The 14,069-nt window shown below is 35.6% G+C and overlaps 1 protein-coding gene across 2 annotated transcripts; it reads left to right on the top strand.

The window, feature by feature from the left end:
• The first annotated feature begins 1,336 nt into the window (after window positions 1-1,336).
• LOC140986209 (phospholipid--sterol O-acyltransferase) lies at window positions 1,337-13,423 on the top strand. 2 transcript variants are annotated; one of them, XM_073454279.1, is made up of 17 exons: window positions 1,337-1,473; window positions 1,633-1,709; window positions 7,320-7,810; window positions 8,146-8,281; window positions 8,657-8,801; window positions 9,076-9,245; window positions 9,338-9,414; window positions 9,845-10,058; window positions 10,180-10,327; window positions 10,763-10,862; window positions 10,995-11,089; window positions 11,246-11,297; window positions 11,403-11,474; window positions 12,482-12,650; window positions 12,962-13,066; window positions 13,145-13,229; window positions 13,341-13,423. In XM_073454279.1, the coding sequence occupies exons 3-17, from the start codon at window positions 7,493-7,495 to the stop codon at window positions 13,420-13,422; spliced, it is 1,968 nt and encodes a 655-aa protein (XP_073310380.1). In that variant the 5' UTR covers window positions 1,337-1,473; window positions 1,633-1,709; window positions 7,320-7,492; the 3' UTR covers window position 13,423. The 2 variants fall into 2 exon arrangements, with proteins under 2 accessions (XP_073310380.1, XP_073310379.1); XM_073454278.1 differs by having other exon boundaries at window positions 10,153-10,327.
• The last annotated feature ends 646 nt before the right edge of the window (window positions 13,424-14,069 follow it).

Raw genomic sequence — 14,069 nt, 5'->3', positions numbered from 1 at the left:
ATGGATAAATCAAATCCTTTAACTACTCCAATGGTTGTTAGATCATTAAACATAGAAAAAAATCCATTCCGTCCATGTGAAGATGATGAAGTTATTCTTGGTTCAGAAGTATCATATCTAAGTGCTATTGGTGCCCTTATGTAACTTGCAAATTATACAAGACCTGATATATCTTTTGCTATAAATTTATTATCAATATTTAGCTCATATCCAACAAAGAGACACTTGAACAGAATTAAACATATATTCTATTATTTATGATTAACGACAGACTTGAGACTTTTGTATTCAAAATATACCAATCAAAGCATAATTGGTTATGCTGATGCTGGGTATTTATCTGATCCACATAGGGCACGTTTCCAAACCGGATATGTATGTACTTGTGGAGGCACTGCAATTTCTTGGCGTTCACAAAAACAAACACTAGTAAAAACTTCATCAAATCACACCGAGATTATTGCACTACATGAAGTAAATCGTGAAAGTGTGTGGCTAAAATAAATGACCGAACATATCCAAATCTCATGCGGATTATCATTCGACAAGAAGTTTGTGACACTATAAGAAGATAATGCTGCATATGTTACTCAAATGAAAGAAGAATACATAAAAAGCAAAGAACTAAACATATTCTCCCTAAGTTCTTCGCATTCACCCAAGAGCTTGAGATGAATAAATATATTGATATTCGTCATATTCAGTCAAGTGAAAACTCATAAGATATCTTCACAAAGGTACTTCTTACGACAATATTCAGAAAACATATATATAATATTGGGATGCGCAATCTACGAAATTTGTGAAGAATCGTTCGTGGTAACGTGAGGGGGAGTTTACGTGACCGCACTCTTTTTCTCTTATTATGGTTTTTATCCCAATGAGTTTTTCCTAATAAGGTTTTTAACGAGACAGTATAAAAACACGTAATGAAGACAATCATTCTATCATGATCATCATCACAAGGGAGAGTATTGAAAATAAATGTTGAAATTATTGAATGTTGAAAATATGAGTTGTAAATATTGAAAATTAGTGTGTGATGATATATGTAATGATGTATTTATTTTTGGATTATTTCCAAAGAAATTTTATAAATAGGTCTCTCAAGGAAAACACAATTGAGTGCAGAAAATTTTATAAAAGTGTGTAGTTTAATATATTTTGTGAGTTTGAGATTTTTTCTTTTTACCATAAATTTTTATTTTTAACATATTCAAATATTTTGAAATACTTTTTTCCAAAAAAAATAAAGAAAAAGAGCCCTCTTTATTTGGGCTTTTTAGAAAGTATTATTGGGCTTTGGGGTTAGTTTATTTGATATGTGTTTGAGCCAAGCCTGTATAAACGTATATAGTTTACAAGGTGCGTTCCGCCAACGCCGTGCAAGCTACTGGGCAAAATGATTTACGACGTCAATTCTCTCCTTTTCCGTTTTCTCCTCAGCCAGAAGGGTGGCTCTTCCGACAAGAGGTATTTTACATTTCGTAAAGAGTTATATATAATTGCTTGAAATTATTGTTTCATTTTTTCATTTTGTTCTGGTGATTTGAAAAGTTAGGAATGCTCTAATTTTTTTTGTTTTTCAAAAAATTATATGAATATTTCTTTTGTGGGTTTTGGGTTTTGCAGGCAGCTCCGATCATAGGGGAACTCCTGAGTTTCCAGGTAGAACAGCTACATTGGAGCCTGCTAAGGGGGAAGTTTGCGTGAGTTCTTATTCTTTACCATCTGTTCAAATCTCGTTGCTCTCTCTTGGTTCACTTATTTATGCATTTATTATATTCTCTCTTGGTGTGATTTGTTGTTTTTTGGTGGGCTATTTTTGTAGCAATTGCTGATTTACAAGTTCGGATGATCTGTTTGGTTGTAAGGATCTAACATCATACACTTAAGTCAGTAATTCACGGTAGACAGGAGCTTGGAAAAATGTATTTGAACTAATAAATGACATAATAAATAAAGGACAAAATGCAAAACATGTCGGGGCCTCCCCACAGACCGAGCACTAATCCATTTGCTAAATACCTCATGACATTATATCTAAATGTATAAAGACGACATTCTTAAGTGTTGAATAATTGAATTTTCTTAGGAATACATTAATCTATATCACATTTCCCGTGTATACATGGAAGATTCAAATGAAAAGTAAAAAAGCATACGAGCGGCGAACGAAATTTGTTTAGATATTGTAGAAACGAAAACTCAAACTACCACAAAAATTATGAAGTAGTAACATAGTTGGTGTTATAGAGGCAGACTAAATCCTGGGGATTCAATCGAGAGAGTAGGGACAATCTAAGATTGAACAAGCACTTAGTTGGGTCGATGCGAAGCCTAGGATAGTGATCCCGGAAAATTTCGCGAAGTCTCCTGTGAAATCATCATTGTCGCTTCCACCCATGTCGTTTGCATCCGATATCAAGAGGACGAGAAACGAGGCCACGATAAATATGACGTGGCCTCCTTTCATTTGTTGAAGGTGATGCGTGGAACATAGGTGCAAAGAACCTACTCTTCTATTGAAACTTCTATACGTACCGTATCTTGCTAAACCTGCATCTCAACCATTATCCTATAACCCGTATTTACTCACGATGACCCTCTTCCATAGTGGTTCCTCCTCAACAGAGCAACTCCACCATCATTTCCCTATAATGGCCATATTCCGAAGACAAATATTTCCAATACCCAAACCCTCTCTTTATTTTGGTTTACAAACTTGATCTCAAACAAGCATATGGCAGTGTAAATCTCCATCATAGAAATTCTCTCATAGTCCTTTCCATAATCTCTGTTATACCCTTAGGGACCGAAAAAAAGACATGAAGTACATTGGTAACAATTTCAAAACCGCATAAATCAAGGTTAATTTTCCCTCACCCATGACAAAAATCCAAACCCTCTCTTTTTTTCGGTTTTCAAACTGGATCTCACACAATCATATGGCAATGTGAATCTCCATCATAAAAAATCTCTCATTGTCCTTTCCATAATCTTCACTATACCTTTAGGGACCAGAAAAAGAGATATGAAGTACATTGTTGGTAACACTTTTAACACCGCAGAAATGAAAGTTAATTTCCCCTAAACACCTCCCGACAAAAAAGCTTTCGTCGAACTTGCCAGCTTCTCAGGCATCTTAGGTAAAACAGATTCCCAAAACGATATTTTCATCAGATTTCCGCCCAGAGGAACCTTAAGGTATGTAATGGTCCAACTTTCCTTTCCACAACCAATCTTTCGAGCTAACTCTACCTCTTGTCTTTCCACACAATTAAGGCCTAGCAGTGCACTTTTTCCATATTGATCTTCAAACATGACATTTGACAAAATGAGTTTAAGATATCTACTAAAAACCTCAAATGACTCTCATTGTTGACAAAGAACAGAGTATCATTCACAAACTGAATATGTGATTCTTCTTGCTTTTTGCCTACTTACAGACCCCGAATGAGGTTTTTTTCCTTGGCTTTTTTAATCAATATGCATAGCACGTTTGCAATCAAATTAAACCGGAAATGTGAGAGTGGATCGCATTGTCTGAGTCCTTTCTCACCCTTAAATTTACCTCTAGACTTACCATTGATAAGAATTGAAAATGAGACAGTAGAAACACAACCCCTAATCCACTTTCGCCATCTCTCTCCAAACCTTTTTTTCAATAGAACATAATCCAAAAAACTCAGTCCACATTATCAAAAGCCTTCTCAAAGTCGACTTTAAACGCATACCCATTCTTCTTTTTCCCCTCAACTCTTCCACCATCTCATTAGATATAAGACAACAATCAAGGATATGTCTTCCTTCTATGAAAGCATTTTGAGTCTGCTATTGTGGTGGGTAAAACTTTCTTCGACCAACTTGCTAAGACCATAGAAATAATCTTATAAAAGTTGGTTGTCAAGCTGATAGGCCTAAAATGTTTTACCTTAACTGAATCTTGTTTCTTCGGTATTAGGAAAATGTATGTCTCATTCGTAAAACCATTTTATCTCTCTCCTAAAGAATTTATCAAAAACCTTCATCAGATCTCCTTTCACCACATCCCAACACACTTGAAAAAATGCGAACGTAAAACAATCTGGGCCCGGAACCTTTTCTCCATCACTCTCAAGCACTGTTCTTTTAATCTCATCATTTGAGAAAGGTCTCTTCAACTCTACTCCATCCTCACCACCGATAAAGCACCATTCCATTTCTTCTATTCCCCAACCTCTTATCCCCGGAGATGTTCTTTAGTTTTTTGAAAAACTCAACTATTGTCAACTCAAACTGCTCACCATGTGATGTTATCTACCCATCCATCAGCTCCAATTTATCAATAGAAGACCTGCTCCTACGATAATTTTGTAAGGAGTGAAAAAATTGTGTGTTTTCATCCCTTCACTTTCATTTTTTAATTATCTATTTTATTTCTTCGACACTCTTCTAGTGCACATTTGGTTTCCTTTCTCTCGATTGCTAACTCATCTGACACTTGACCTTTATGTTCTTGCTCATCCAACAGTTGAATTTTATTTTCTAACTCCGCCACTCTCATTCTAACGTTCCCAAACACCACTTTATTCCAACTTAACAGCTCAATTTTGAGACTTTAAGTTTCCTCTTAAATTTTTACCATTCTCAACCCTGAACATCTGAATTGTTCAGACTGCCGATTTAAAACCGTGATGTTTCAACCACACATTCTCGATTCTAAAAGGTGAATGACCTCACTTTGCCTTTGAAGTATATAGATTCTAAGGTCACCGGAAAATGATTTGATGTCATTCTGGGTAAAATTGTTTATCTGTAACATGGAAATGTTTCCACCCATCTCCCTACAAATAAGAATTTGTCCAACCTGCAACAAATAGGGGACGCCCTCAAGTTCGACCAAGTAAACTTTACATTCAACAAAGGTGGATCATACAACTCCAAATTCCCGATCAACGAATCCAAACACATCATGCTCATAGTTAAGGCTCTACTGTTCATTTTTTCACTTAACGATATCATACCACAAGTCCCCTCCTAAATACTAGTTATCCCCTACTCTTAGTCCTGCCAAATCATCCCAAATTATGTCTGTCCCTTGGCTTGCAAGATCCGTAAACTGCTGAAAACACAATCTATTACCATCTTCCATTTCAATTTGTATTGAAACTAAGAATTCTCCAATCATATTATCTGTAACCGAAACCAATCTAGGGTCATATAATACTATGATACCCTCGATCTACCTATAACAGGTGGTAAATCCCTTCAAGAAACCTCAACTTCCAAAAAATTGCAATAAATTTCCTATCCACCGACTCTCTCTTAATTCCTTGAAGAGCAACTATATCAGGTTTTCCGGAATCCTTCCGGAAAACTGGAGTCCTTCCGGAAAACTGCTCGAACTAAACCCCTACATATACCCGACCCTACTCCCTAATATTCCAAGAGCAAATCTTCATTCAATTACTGTGGGGCCCATATGAGACAATCCTTTCTCATAATTTATCACAAAAATCAACCTCTTTTAACTCTTGGATTTGTTAATTCTCGATGTGTTCTCTGCTTCATTCATTAGAGACAGTTTCTCAACCCCCAGTCTAGACAAGCAATCCTCACTACAGCCCATCCTGGAAAACCACCACCTTATCCGGCTTTTCACCCGTCAATGAATGCACGCTCTCTCTTGATATCCCCTTTGATAGAATCAAAACAGAAAAAGACGAAGGAAATAAGGAGTTAAGAAAGAAGGATTGTTTTAGAAGTGACTTCTGACAAAAAGAAAGTCTCTCCCACTTTGGGATCCAAAGAATCCTCGGTACACGGCTTTCGCAATTTCTGAGAACCCAGAGAAGATGCAAAAAGACCTCGTATGTCCTCCATTACCAAACAAGTAGTCATTGAGATATCTGAACCAGCTGGGCTGCCAAACACAGATGTTTCTGAGCTCTCTCCAAGACTATCTTCGATCACGTCATTGTGTATTTGATCCTCGCATTCGCCAAGACCTCCGCCACCCAACGTTTGATCCCCCATCCTCAGTGGATCTTCCTTTGATAAGTCATCCGCATACGAGATGTCTCTACCACCTGTTGTACAGTCCTTTCTTCTATAGTACACATTCTCAAAAGTTCGCTCTGATGCCCTTCTCCGTACCACACTGCTAAGCAGTTCTGCACCTCCAACCTCTTGACTTGTTTATATTCTGAAAGGATACCCTGCTGAAATCATTTACCTTTTTATGAATAATTCTCTTGAGAATCTTGATATTTTACCTCCTAAAATCGGTTCTGACCCAAAATACTTGTTGCTGAACTTGCCCCATTCCTTTAAGATTATACTGCTGTTGGTTTTCACTAACAAACAGATCCACGCCTTTGATATTGTGAATATGTCCAAAGTCCGAAGTCTCATTAATATTCTTAGAGATAGCCCTACCTTCAGTCACGCAAGCCCCACTTTCAATTGTTGTTTCGAGAACTATTTCCTCAGTTTTTGCCTCTTGGTCATTAACGATATACACGTCTACCTTATCTGAATATTTAGATGATCCTGCTCTCCCGAGTCCCTCATAAACACCTTTCATTTTCCCCCACCCAACTGTCCTCGCTCCGTCAACCACCACCTGAGCGTCTGATTGTCGTTCAAAGATCTTATATGTCACTGTATTAACAAAATCTACCACTACTTTAATATCCAGGGTGGAGTGTAGGTGCCACGTGGATAGGGTGGTGGTAGCCAACTGTGAAGAGATTTTAAATTTTTTGGAAATTTTTTCAGAAAGAAGAAAGATTTTACATCGTGAGAGTAAAATTGTACATTGTGTAAAGAAAGATTGACTGTATACGTTTCTCTTGAAAGAATTAAATACTTGCACGCAATTCTTCCAAGTAAGTTTTTCTTTGTTTTTTCATTTTATTCTTTCTGCATTTTCTTACAAAGCTAAAGCTTATCTCGATTAGCTAATGCAAAAGATTAAATTGGTCGAGTTGGATGTGACAAAAGCAAGCTTAGGAGCTCGAGTAAGATTGCTCTACATTGAGGTTGAAGGGGATAAAATTCAAATGGTTCAAAATAGAAATGTTAAATCATTATTTGTACGAGTCTAAAGTCATAAGACATGAGATTATAATACTATGAATTTATAAAAATTTCAAATTCTGTTATTTATTTGTCTTATTTTTGTTCTTTGTTTTGTCAAATTTCCTTTTTAGTCATCTAACNTTTTTTTTTTTTTTTTTTTTTTTTTTTTTTTTTTTTTTGCAGTTTTAATCATTTTTTGAACAGTATTTTACTGTATATTCAAACTGTTTTATTGTTCATATTTTGTATTTCAGGAGACATTTGGGTTGCATGCTGAATTAAGAGTTAAAAGAAAATAATCCAAAGGTCCCATTTTTCGTGTCCGTTAGATTTTGGAGCCGCCAATTGGAATCCAATCACCTGAAGTGAAGTCATCGAATATATTGTACCATCAACTTCAATCAGGGGCAATTTAGTAATTTAACCGATGAACAAGAAAGAATTTATGATTCCAAGTTTCAACGGAAGAGTAGGTTTTCCGCACCCGTCTTCCGCGCAGTGCCTTCAACGAATGAGAGTAGGCCACGTCATATTTCTCGCGGCCGCGTTTCTCGTCTTCCTGATACCTGCTGCAAATGGTGGCGGTGGAAACGATGATGATTTCACCAGAGACGTGGCGAAACTTTCTGGGATCATTATCCCTGGCTTCGCGTCAACTCAACTAAGGGCGTGGTCAATCTTAGACTGTCCTTACTCTCCTCTCGATTTCAATCCCTTGGATTTAGTCTGGCTCGATACCACCAAAGTATGTTACTACATCATAATTTTGTGGTAGTTTGAGTTTTCGTTTCTGCAATATTTAAACTCATTTCGTTCGCTGATCGTATGTTTTTTTTTGCTTTCCATTTGAATCTTCCGAGTCGATTATGTTGTATACATGGGAAATGTGATATAGATTAATGTATTTCTAAGAAAACTCAATGATTCAACTCTTAAGAATGTCGTCTTTATATATAGATATATAATGCAATGAGGTATTAAGCAAATGGATTTTTGCTCAGTCTGTGGAGACGCTATCATGTTTTGCATTTTGTCCTTTGTTTATTATGTCGATTTTTAATTCAAATAAATTTTTTTCAGCTCCTGTCTACTGTCAATTGCTGGCTTAAATGTATGATGTTAGATCCTTACAACCAAACAGATCATCCTGATTGCAAGTCCCGCCCTGATAGTGGTCTTTCTGCTATTACTGAGCTTGATCCGGGATACATCACAGGTATGCATTTGAAGAATGTAGTATGTAGAATTTTGTGTATCTTGTGGCATCCTAAGAAGCAACATCACAAAAATAATGTCAACAGCAGTAACCAATTAACTGACACTTGATTTGTCATTTTTAATTGAAATTTTTCACTTTATACAGATCTTTCACATTGTAGTTCTTTGCATGCTGAGTTAGTTCACTTTGCTTTTATCTATGAATTTGTTTGAAGAACTTATGTTCTTGAATCATCACAAATGATTATGAGTCTGGTGTCTGAAGCTCAATAATGAATCTTCTTACAACTGGTTCCATGTTATGAAGTTTGTGTGTGGTAATTGACATGATCAGCGAGTGTCCTTTAGTTGATCGCAGCACATTCATCTGCAGGTCCTCTTTCTTCAGTGTGGAAAGAATGGGTTAAGTGGTGCATTGAATTTGGTGTTGAGGCTAATGCTATAATTGCGGTTCCCTATGACTGGAGACTGTCACCAGCAAAGCTTGAAGAGAGGGACCTTTACTTTCATAAACTAAAGTGATCATCCTTACCATCTCTTGTGTTTTTGTCCGGTTGTGCGATACTTTTAGCTGCTGCTGCTATTGCAGCATCATCCTCTTTTTCTCTGAGTAGGAGAGTCTTGAATTTTAAATACCTCACGTGTGTAATTGAAAAGTTCTCATAATACTGTTATTTACTTTGAAATTTACATTATTTTGGTTCCTGCTTGAGAATATTTTTTTTTTGTTTTGTTTGGGTTGTCATTTGGATTAGTTTCCATTTTTTTTTTTATTTTCTTTATTTTTTGCAGGCTGACTTTTGAAACTGCTCTTAAGCTTCATGGTGGTCCTTCATTAGTTTTTGCACACTCATTGGGCAACAATGTCTTCAGATACTTCTTGGAGTGGTTGAAGTTAGAGGTTGCTCCTAAAAAGTATATTACTTGGCTAGATAAACATATCCATGCATACTTTGCGGTTGGTATGTATCCGAACATTGTTTGCCATATGTATGAACATTACTTTGAACTTTATGAATTCCTATTTAGAATTTTAATTTTCATTTGACTTTAGGAGCCCCTCTTCTTGGCGCCATTGAGACCATAAAAGCAACATTATCAGGAGTCACATTTGGCCTCCCAGTTTCCGAGGTGTTCCTCAGCATCCAGTGAAAGTTTTTTGCTGATTGCATTGTTTTGATATTTGATGTAGTATGTTGGATCCTATCTTTTCACAAACCATCAGAATTTTTTTTTTGCATAATTGGCGTTAAGTGATGATATACGTATACAATTTTTAGTTAAGCCAGCTCCTTTTGTTTTTTAGATTCACACTCACAAATTTATATCTACGCAATATCTTTATGTATCTTATCATATGAGATGTTGACAGTATTGAATATTGTACCCTAGCATCTATTTTCCACTGAACCACTAATAAAATTACACGATTTAGACTATTGTACTTCCATAGGTTTTTATAGGAAATCCCCATTGTTAGATGCAGAAGTTTGTGATTTCTTCTCTTTTTCTTTTGGTGCCTGCATTAACTCAGTTACTATGTAATTTGGCAAGCTATCAGGGGACAGCTCGATTGATGTTCAATTCGTTTGGCTCTTCACTATGGATGTTGCCGTTCTCTAAAAATTGTAGAACAGATAACATATATTTGAAGCATTTTTCCTCTGGGAGCAAAAAAGGACACTTTGCATACCGTTGTGATGAATATGAGTTTAATTCAAACTACTCTGGATGGCCAACCAACATAATTAATATTGAAATTCCTTCAGCACGAGGTACTACATGCATTTCGTTTACATCATGATCTTTTCATTATGTTATGCACTGAACTGTGTGATGAATATTTGGCATAAAACATTTACTTGTCAGGAGATGAAGCTTATCCCTCATCTATAGGTGTTGCACAAGCCAATATGTCTGACATGGAGTGTGGATTTCCAACTCAGTTATCCTTTTCTGCCCGTGAAATTTCAGATGGAACCTTTTTCAAAACTATTACAGATTATGACCCTGACAGTCAAAGAATCTTGTTTCAACTGGAAGAGTGAGTTCTCTGTAACTGTTAATGTGATGCCTCTGCGCATCCACTTTAGAACAATTCTTTAATAATTGTTTGGTTTTCCCATAAATAAATATAACTATCTTTGTCCTGGAAATCTACACTCAGAAAATTGTTGTTTGGTTTATACAGAACTATCTTTGTGCTAGGGCTGGTTCTCTGTTTAAACTGGTTTTGGTTTTATTAGATAAGTTGGTTTCTCTCAAGCTTAGGATTGGGCCACATGGTCCTCGACCCTCGTTTTCCTAATGTTAAGCAAACAAGGAAATAATTTTGTTGCTAAAAAATTGCAAAAATAATAGGATTATATTTTAATTGCCTTTCATAATTCTATTTTATAAAATTGTAACTAATTCAATGATGTGAACCTGGGGTCTTTTTTCCTAAGCATTATTTTAGCTGATGCCATTTGTGTATAAGGTCATATCATGGTGATCCAGTTCTCAATCCTTTCACTCCTTGGGATAGACCTCCTCTGAAGAACATCTTTTGTATTTATGGAATAGATTCAAAAACTGAGGTACTTGCAATACTTCATGATGATTTTTCTTGCGTGTTTTGCAATTGATTTTTTGTCATCTGTTATTTATAAGGCGCTTTATTTTGGAGCTGAATTTTGAATTTTGTTATTATCTTATCATTTGCCAAACAGGTAGGTTACTATTTTGCACCAAGTGGAAAGCCTTATCCTGATAATTGGATAATAACTGATGTAATATATGAGATAGAGGGATCTCTATATACTAGGTGTGTAACATCGAGAATCTGAAGCACATTCTTGTGTGTAGTAATATGTATGAAATAAGCATTTTGTAAAGGTCAATAAATGAAACAAATGGTATATTGACTCTGAGTTGTTACAAAAACTTTTGTTATTAATTTAATATTTTATCATCTATTTAGGTCGGGGAATTTGGTTGAAGGAAACCCTGGTGCTGCAAGTGGGGATGAAACAGTATGCATACATTGTGTATTTGTGCTGTGTACTTTAGCCTCGTGGGCTTTAGGTGGTTATTTTTTGTGCTTCTGTTTCATTGACTTAAGAAAATCTGGTTTACAGGTACCATACCATTCTCTCTCATGGTGCAAGAGCTGGCTGGGACAAAAAGTGAATATAACAAGGGCACCTCAGGTGTTAAACTTTTCCTTTATAATTTTCTCAATATCTGATGAAATTCTTGTTTCTTATTATCTAATATTTCTTTGTCTTTAAATTGATTTTAGTATCCTTTTTGTTGTTATGAGCCCTTGGATTCTAGAATTCATTTTTTAAACTGGATCCCAGAAGTGATTCACATCATGACGAGTTCATCATTTTTATTTTTCTAGCAAAGCAAGAAATGATTCCATTTTCATTGTAATTTATGGATTTAATCTCATTTTCATAATTTGGACAAACTATTCTCCCTTCTGCACGGTTATGGTTAGGTAAATCTTATTAAGTCTTACTTTAAGAATATCTATTGTTCAGACATCGAGTTACCTATTTAAGACTGGTTATTGGATTGTGAAAAAATTTTAAGATCCATGTGTGTCTTGCTATCTCAAGTTCTTCATTAGAATTTTTTGTTTGATATCAAGGTTGAATCTCTGCAAATAGAAAAACTGGTGGGAATTGGTTGGTAATTTTTTAACCTGTTTTATTTCCAATCCTGTGAAAAGAGAATTTAAATTAAAAAATGAAGTTACTGTTTATAGTTTCACCAATTTCTTGTTATATTATTTCCACGTACAAATATTAGCTGTTAGGTCTTGGATATATATCTTTTCCTAACTTCTACTTGATCGTGTTTTTCTTTTTGCCGGCTGGTTAAGCCTGCTTGTTGATGTATCGTCCATATAAAGTTTTTGGGGCAAACAACATTTAGCATCCCCATGAAAATCCAAAAAAACACATAAGCCTTTATGTTAATGATCTTTTAAAACGTCATGCTTTAAAAAATCAAGCTTAAAAACCCCTGCAAATGGGGCATATGTCCTTGATTTTTAAAAACACAAGGTTGTAAAAGACCTTTAATTAACATATAGGGTTTTATGTTTTTTTTTATATTTCACGTGGGTGATAAAGATAATTTGCCCGAAGTTTTAACAGATGTGGTTTCTATCCGATAATTAATTTAATTCATTCTGAAATTGCAGTCAGAGCACGAAGGGTCGGACGTGCAAGTAGAATTAAATGTAGAACATCAGCCTGATATGGATATCATCCCCAATATGACAAGGTTACCCAGGGTAAAATACATCACTTATTATGAAGACTCTGAAAGTCTTCCTGGAAAGAGAACTGCGGTTTGGGAGCTTGATAAAGGTATCCAGTTCTCTGATTTACAATTTTGTGTCAAACTGATTGTTTTCTTCAACTTATGTACTATTTATAGTAGGTTTAATTATGTATAGAATTTTTTGTACACATTCTTGTTCTAGTGTAAGCCATTATAGAGACTCTAAAGTAACGCTCAATCTATTATTCTTTTGGCTGAGTAAACAGAGAAGCCCGAGTCTATCCTAAGGCATCGATCGTATGGCTTTGTTTCTTAGTTACTTCAAATTAAATCTATATATTTCCATCCTAATCATTTGCGGTATGTTGATACCAATATGGCTGTATCTCTTGTGCAGCAAATCACAGAAATATTGTCCGATCATCAGTTTTAATGCGTGAGCTGTGGCTCGAAACATGGCATGATAGTCACCCAGATAGAAGAAATCAGTTTGTCACAAAAGGTTTAATAATTTTATCATCGTCTTCATTTTATGATTAGTTGAATTTCACTTTGTTCCTCTACATTTTTCCTCGCACAGCTAAGCGTGGACCTTTGAGGAATGAGGACTGCTATTGGGATTATGGCAAAGCTCGGTGTGCATGGCCTGAGCATTGTGAATACAGGTTTGGTTTTCTTCCTTTCCAAAGCATCTTTCAGTTTCTCCCAAAAACAAAAAGGCGCCAAAAGTTTTTCTTGTGTTTGGGTTGCTGATTTTCGAATTAAAATGACTGCAGATACATTTTTGGAGACGTGCATCTAGGCCAGAGCTGTAGGCTAAAACGCTCTTCAGCGGATCTCTTGCTGAATTATGTGTAAATAGAAAAGCTAATGTTTTATAGGTAATCAGATTGAACCAGAGAACATTCACTAAACTTGTGCACCAAAAAAAAAATCTCTTATAATTTTTCAGCTGATCCTGTACGAACAAACTCCCTGAAGTATGAGAGTTATCTGATATTTAGCAAACCAAAGTTGATCCTTCTGCTGTGTCTGGCCTTCAATGTCATTCAGAGATTTCAGCTGTTTGTAGCTCGTACCAAATTTTACCTGGTAAGTGTTTTGTTTCCTGCTACTTTTGCTTGGTACAATCCACATCATTATCTACAAGCGAATAATGATTTCTTTCTTGTCCTTGGCTTCTTAGTTAAATTTGAAGTTATTCTAGAATTGAAACTCCAAATTTGGTTTTATTTTTGAAGTATTGAATTCTTTTTTTTTTATTGGTGGGGGAATTTGTCCTACTTTTTCATCATATGGTGTCCTCGATAATTCAACCATGAACGCTGAACACCATGTCTTAATCCAAATCACAGTTTATAACCACCAACACTTGATATCTTCTGATGGCTATATATCATGTTGCAATGCAGATTCTGGGCACACTCAAGAAGATAAGTACAATACGGGATCTTAGTTCACTTCCTAATTTAGCCTAGTATATTTTGTTTGACAAGCCGAAGATA

This window comes from Primulina huaijiensis, chromosome 10, assembly GCF_012295235.1.
Source record: "Primulina huaijiensis isolate GDHJ02 chromosome 10, ASM1229523v2, whole genome shotgun sequence".
In the NCBI taxonomy this organism is placed as follows: Eukaryota; Viridiplantae; Streptophyta; class Magnoliopsida; order Lamiales; family Gesneriaceae; genus Primulina; species Primulina huaijiensis.
This window is presented reverse-complemented; position numbering and strand designations above follow the sequence as displayed.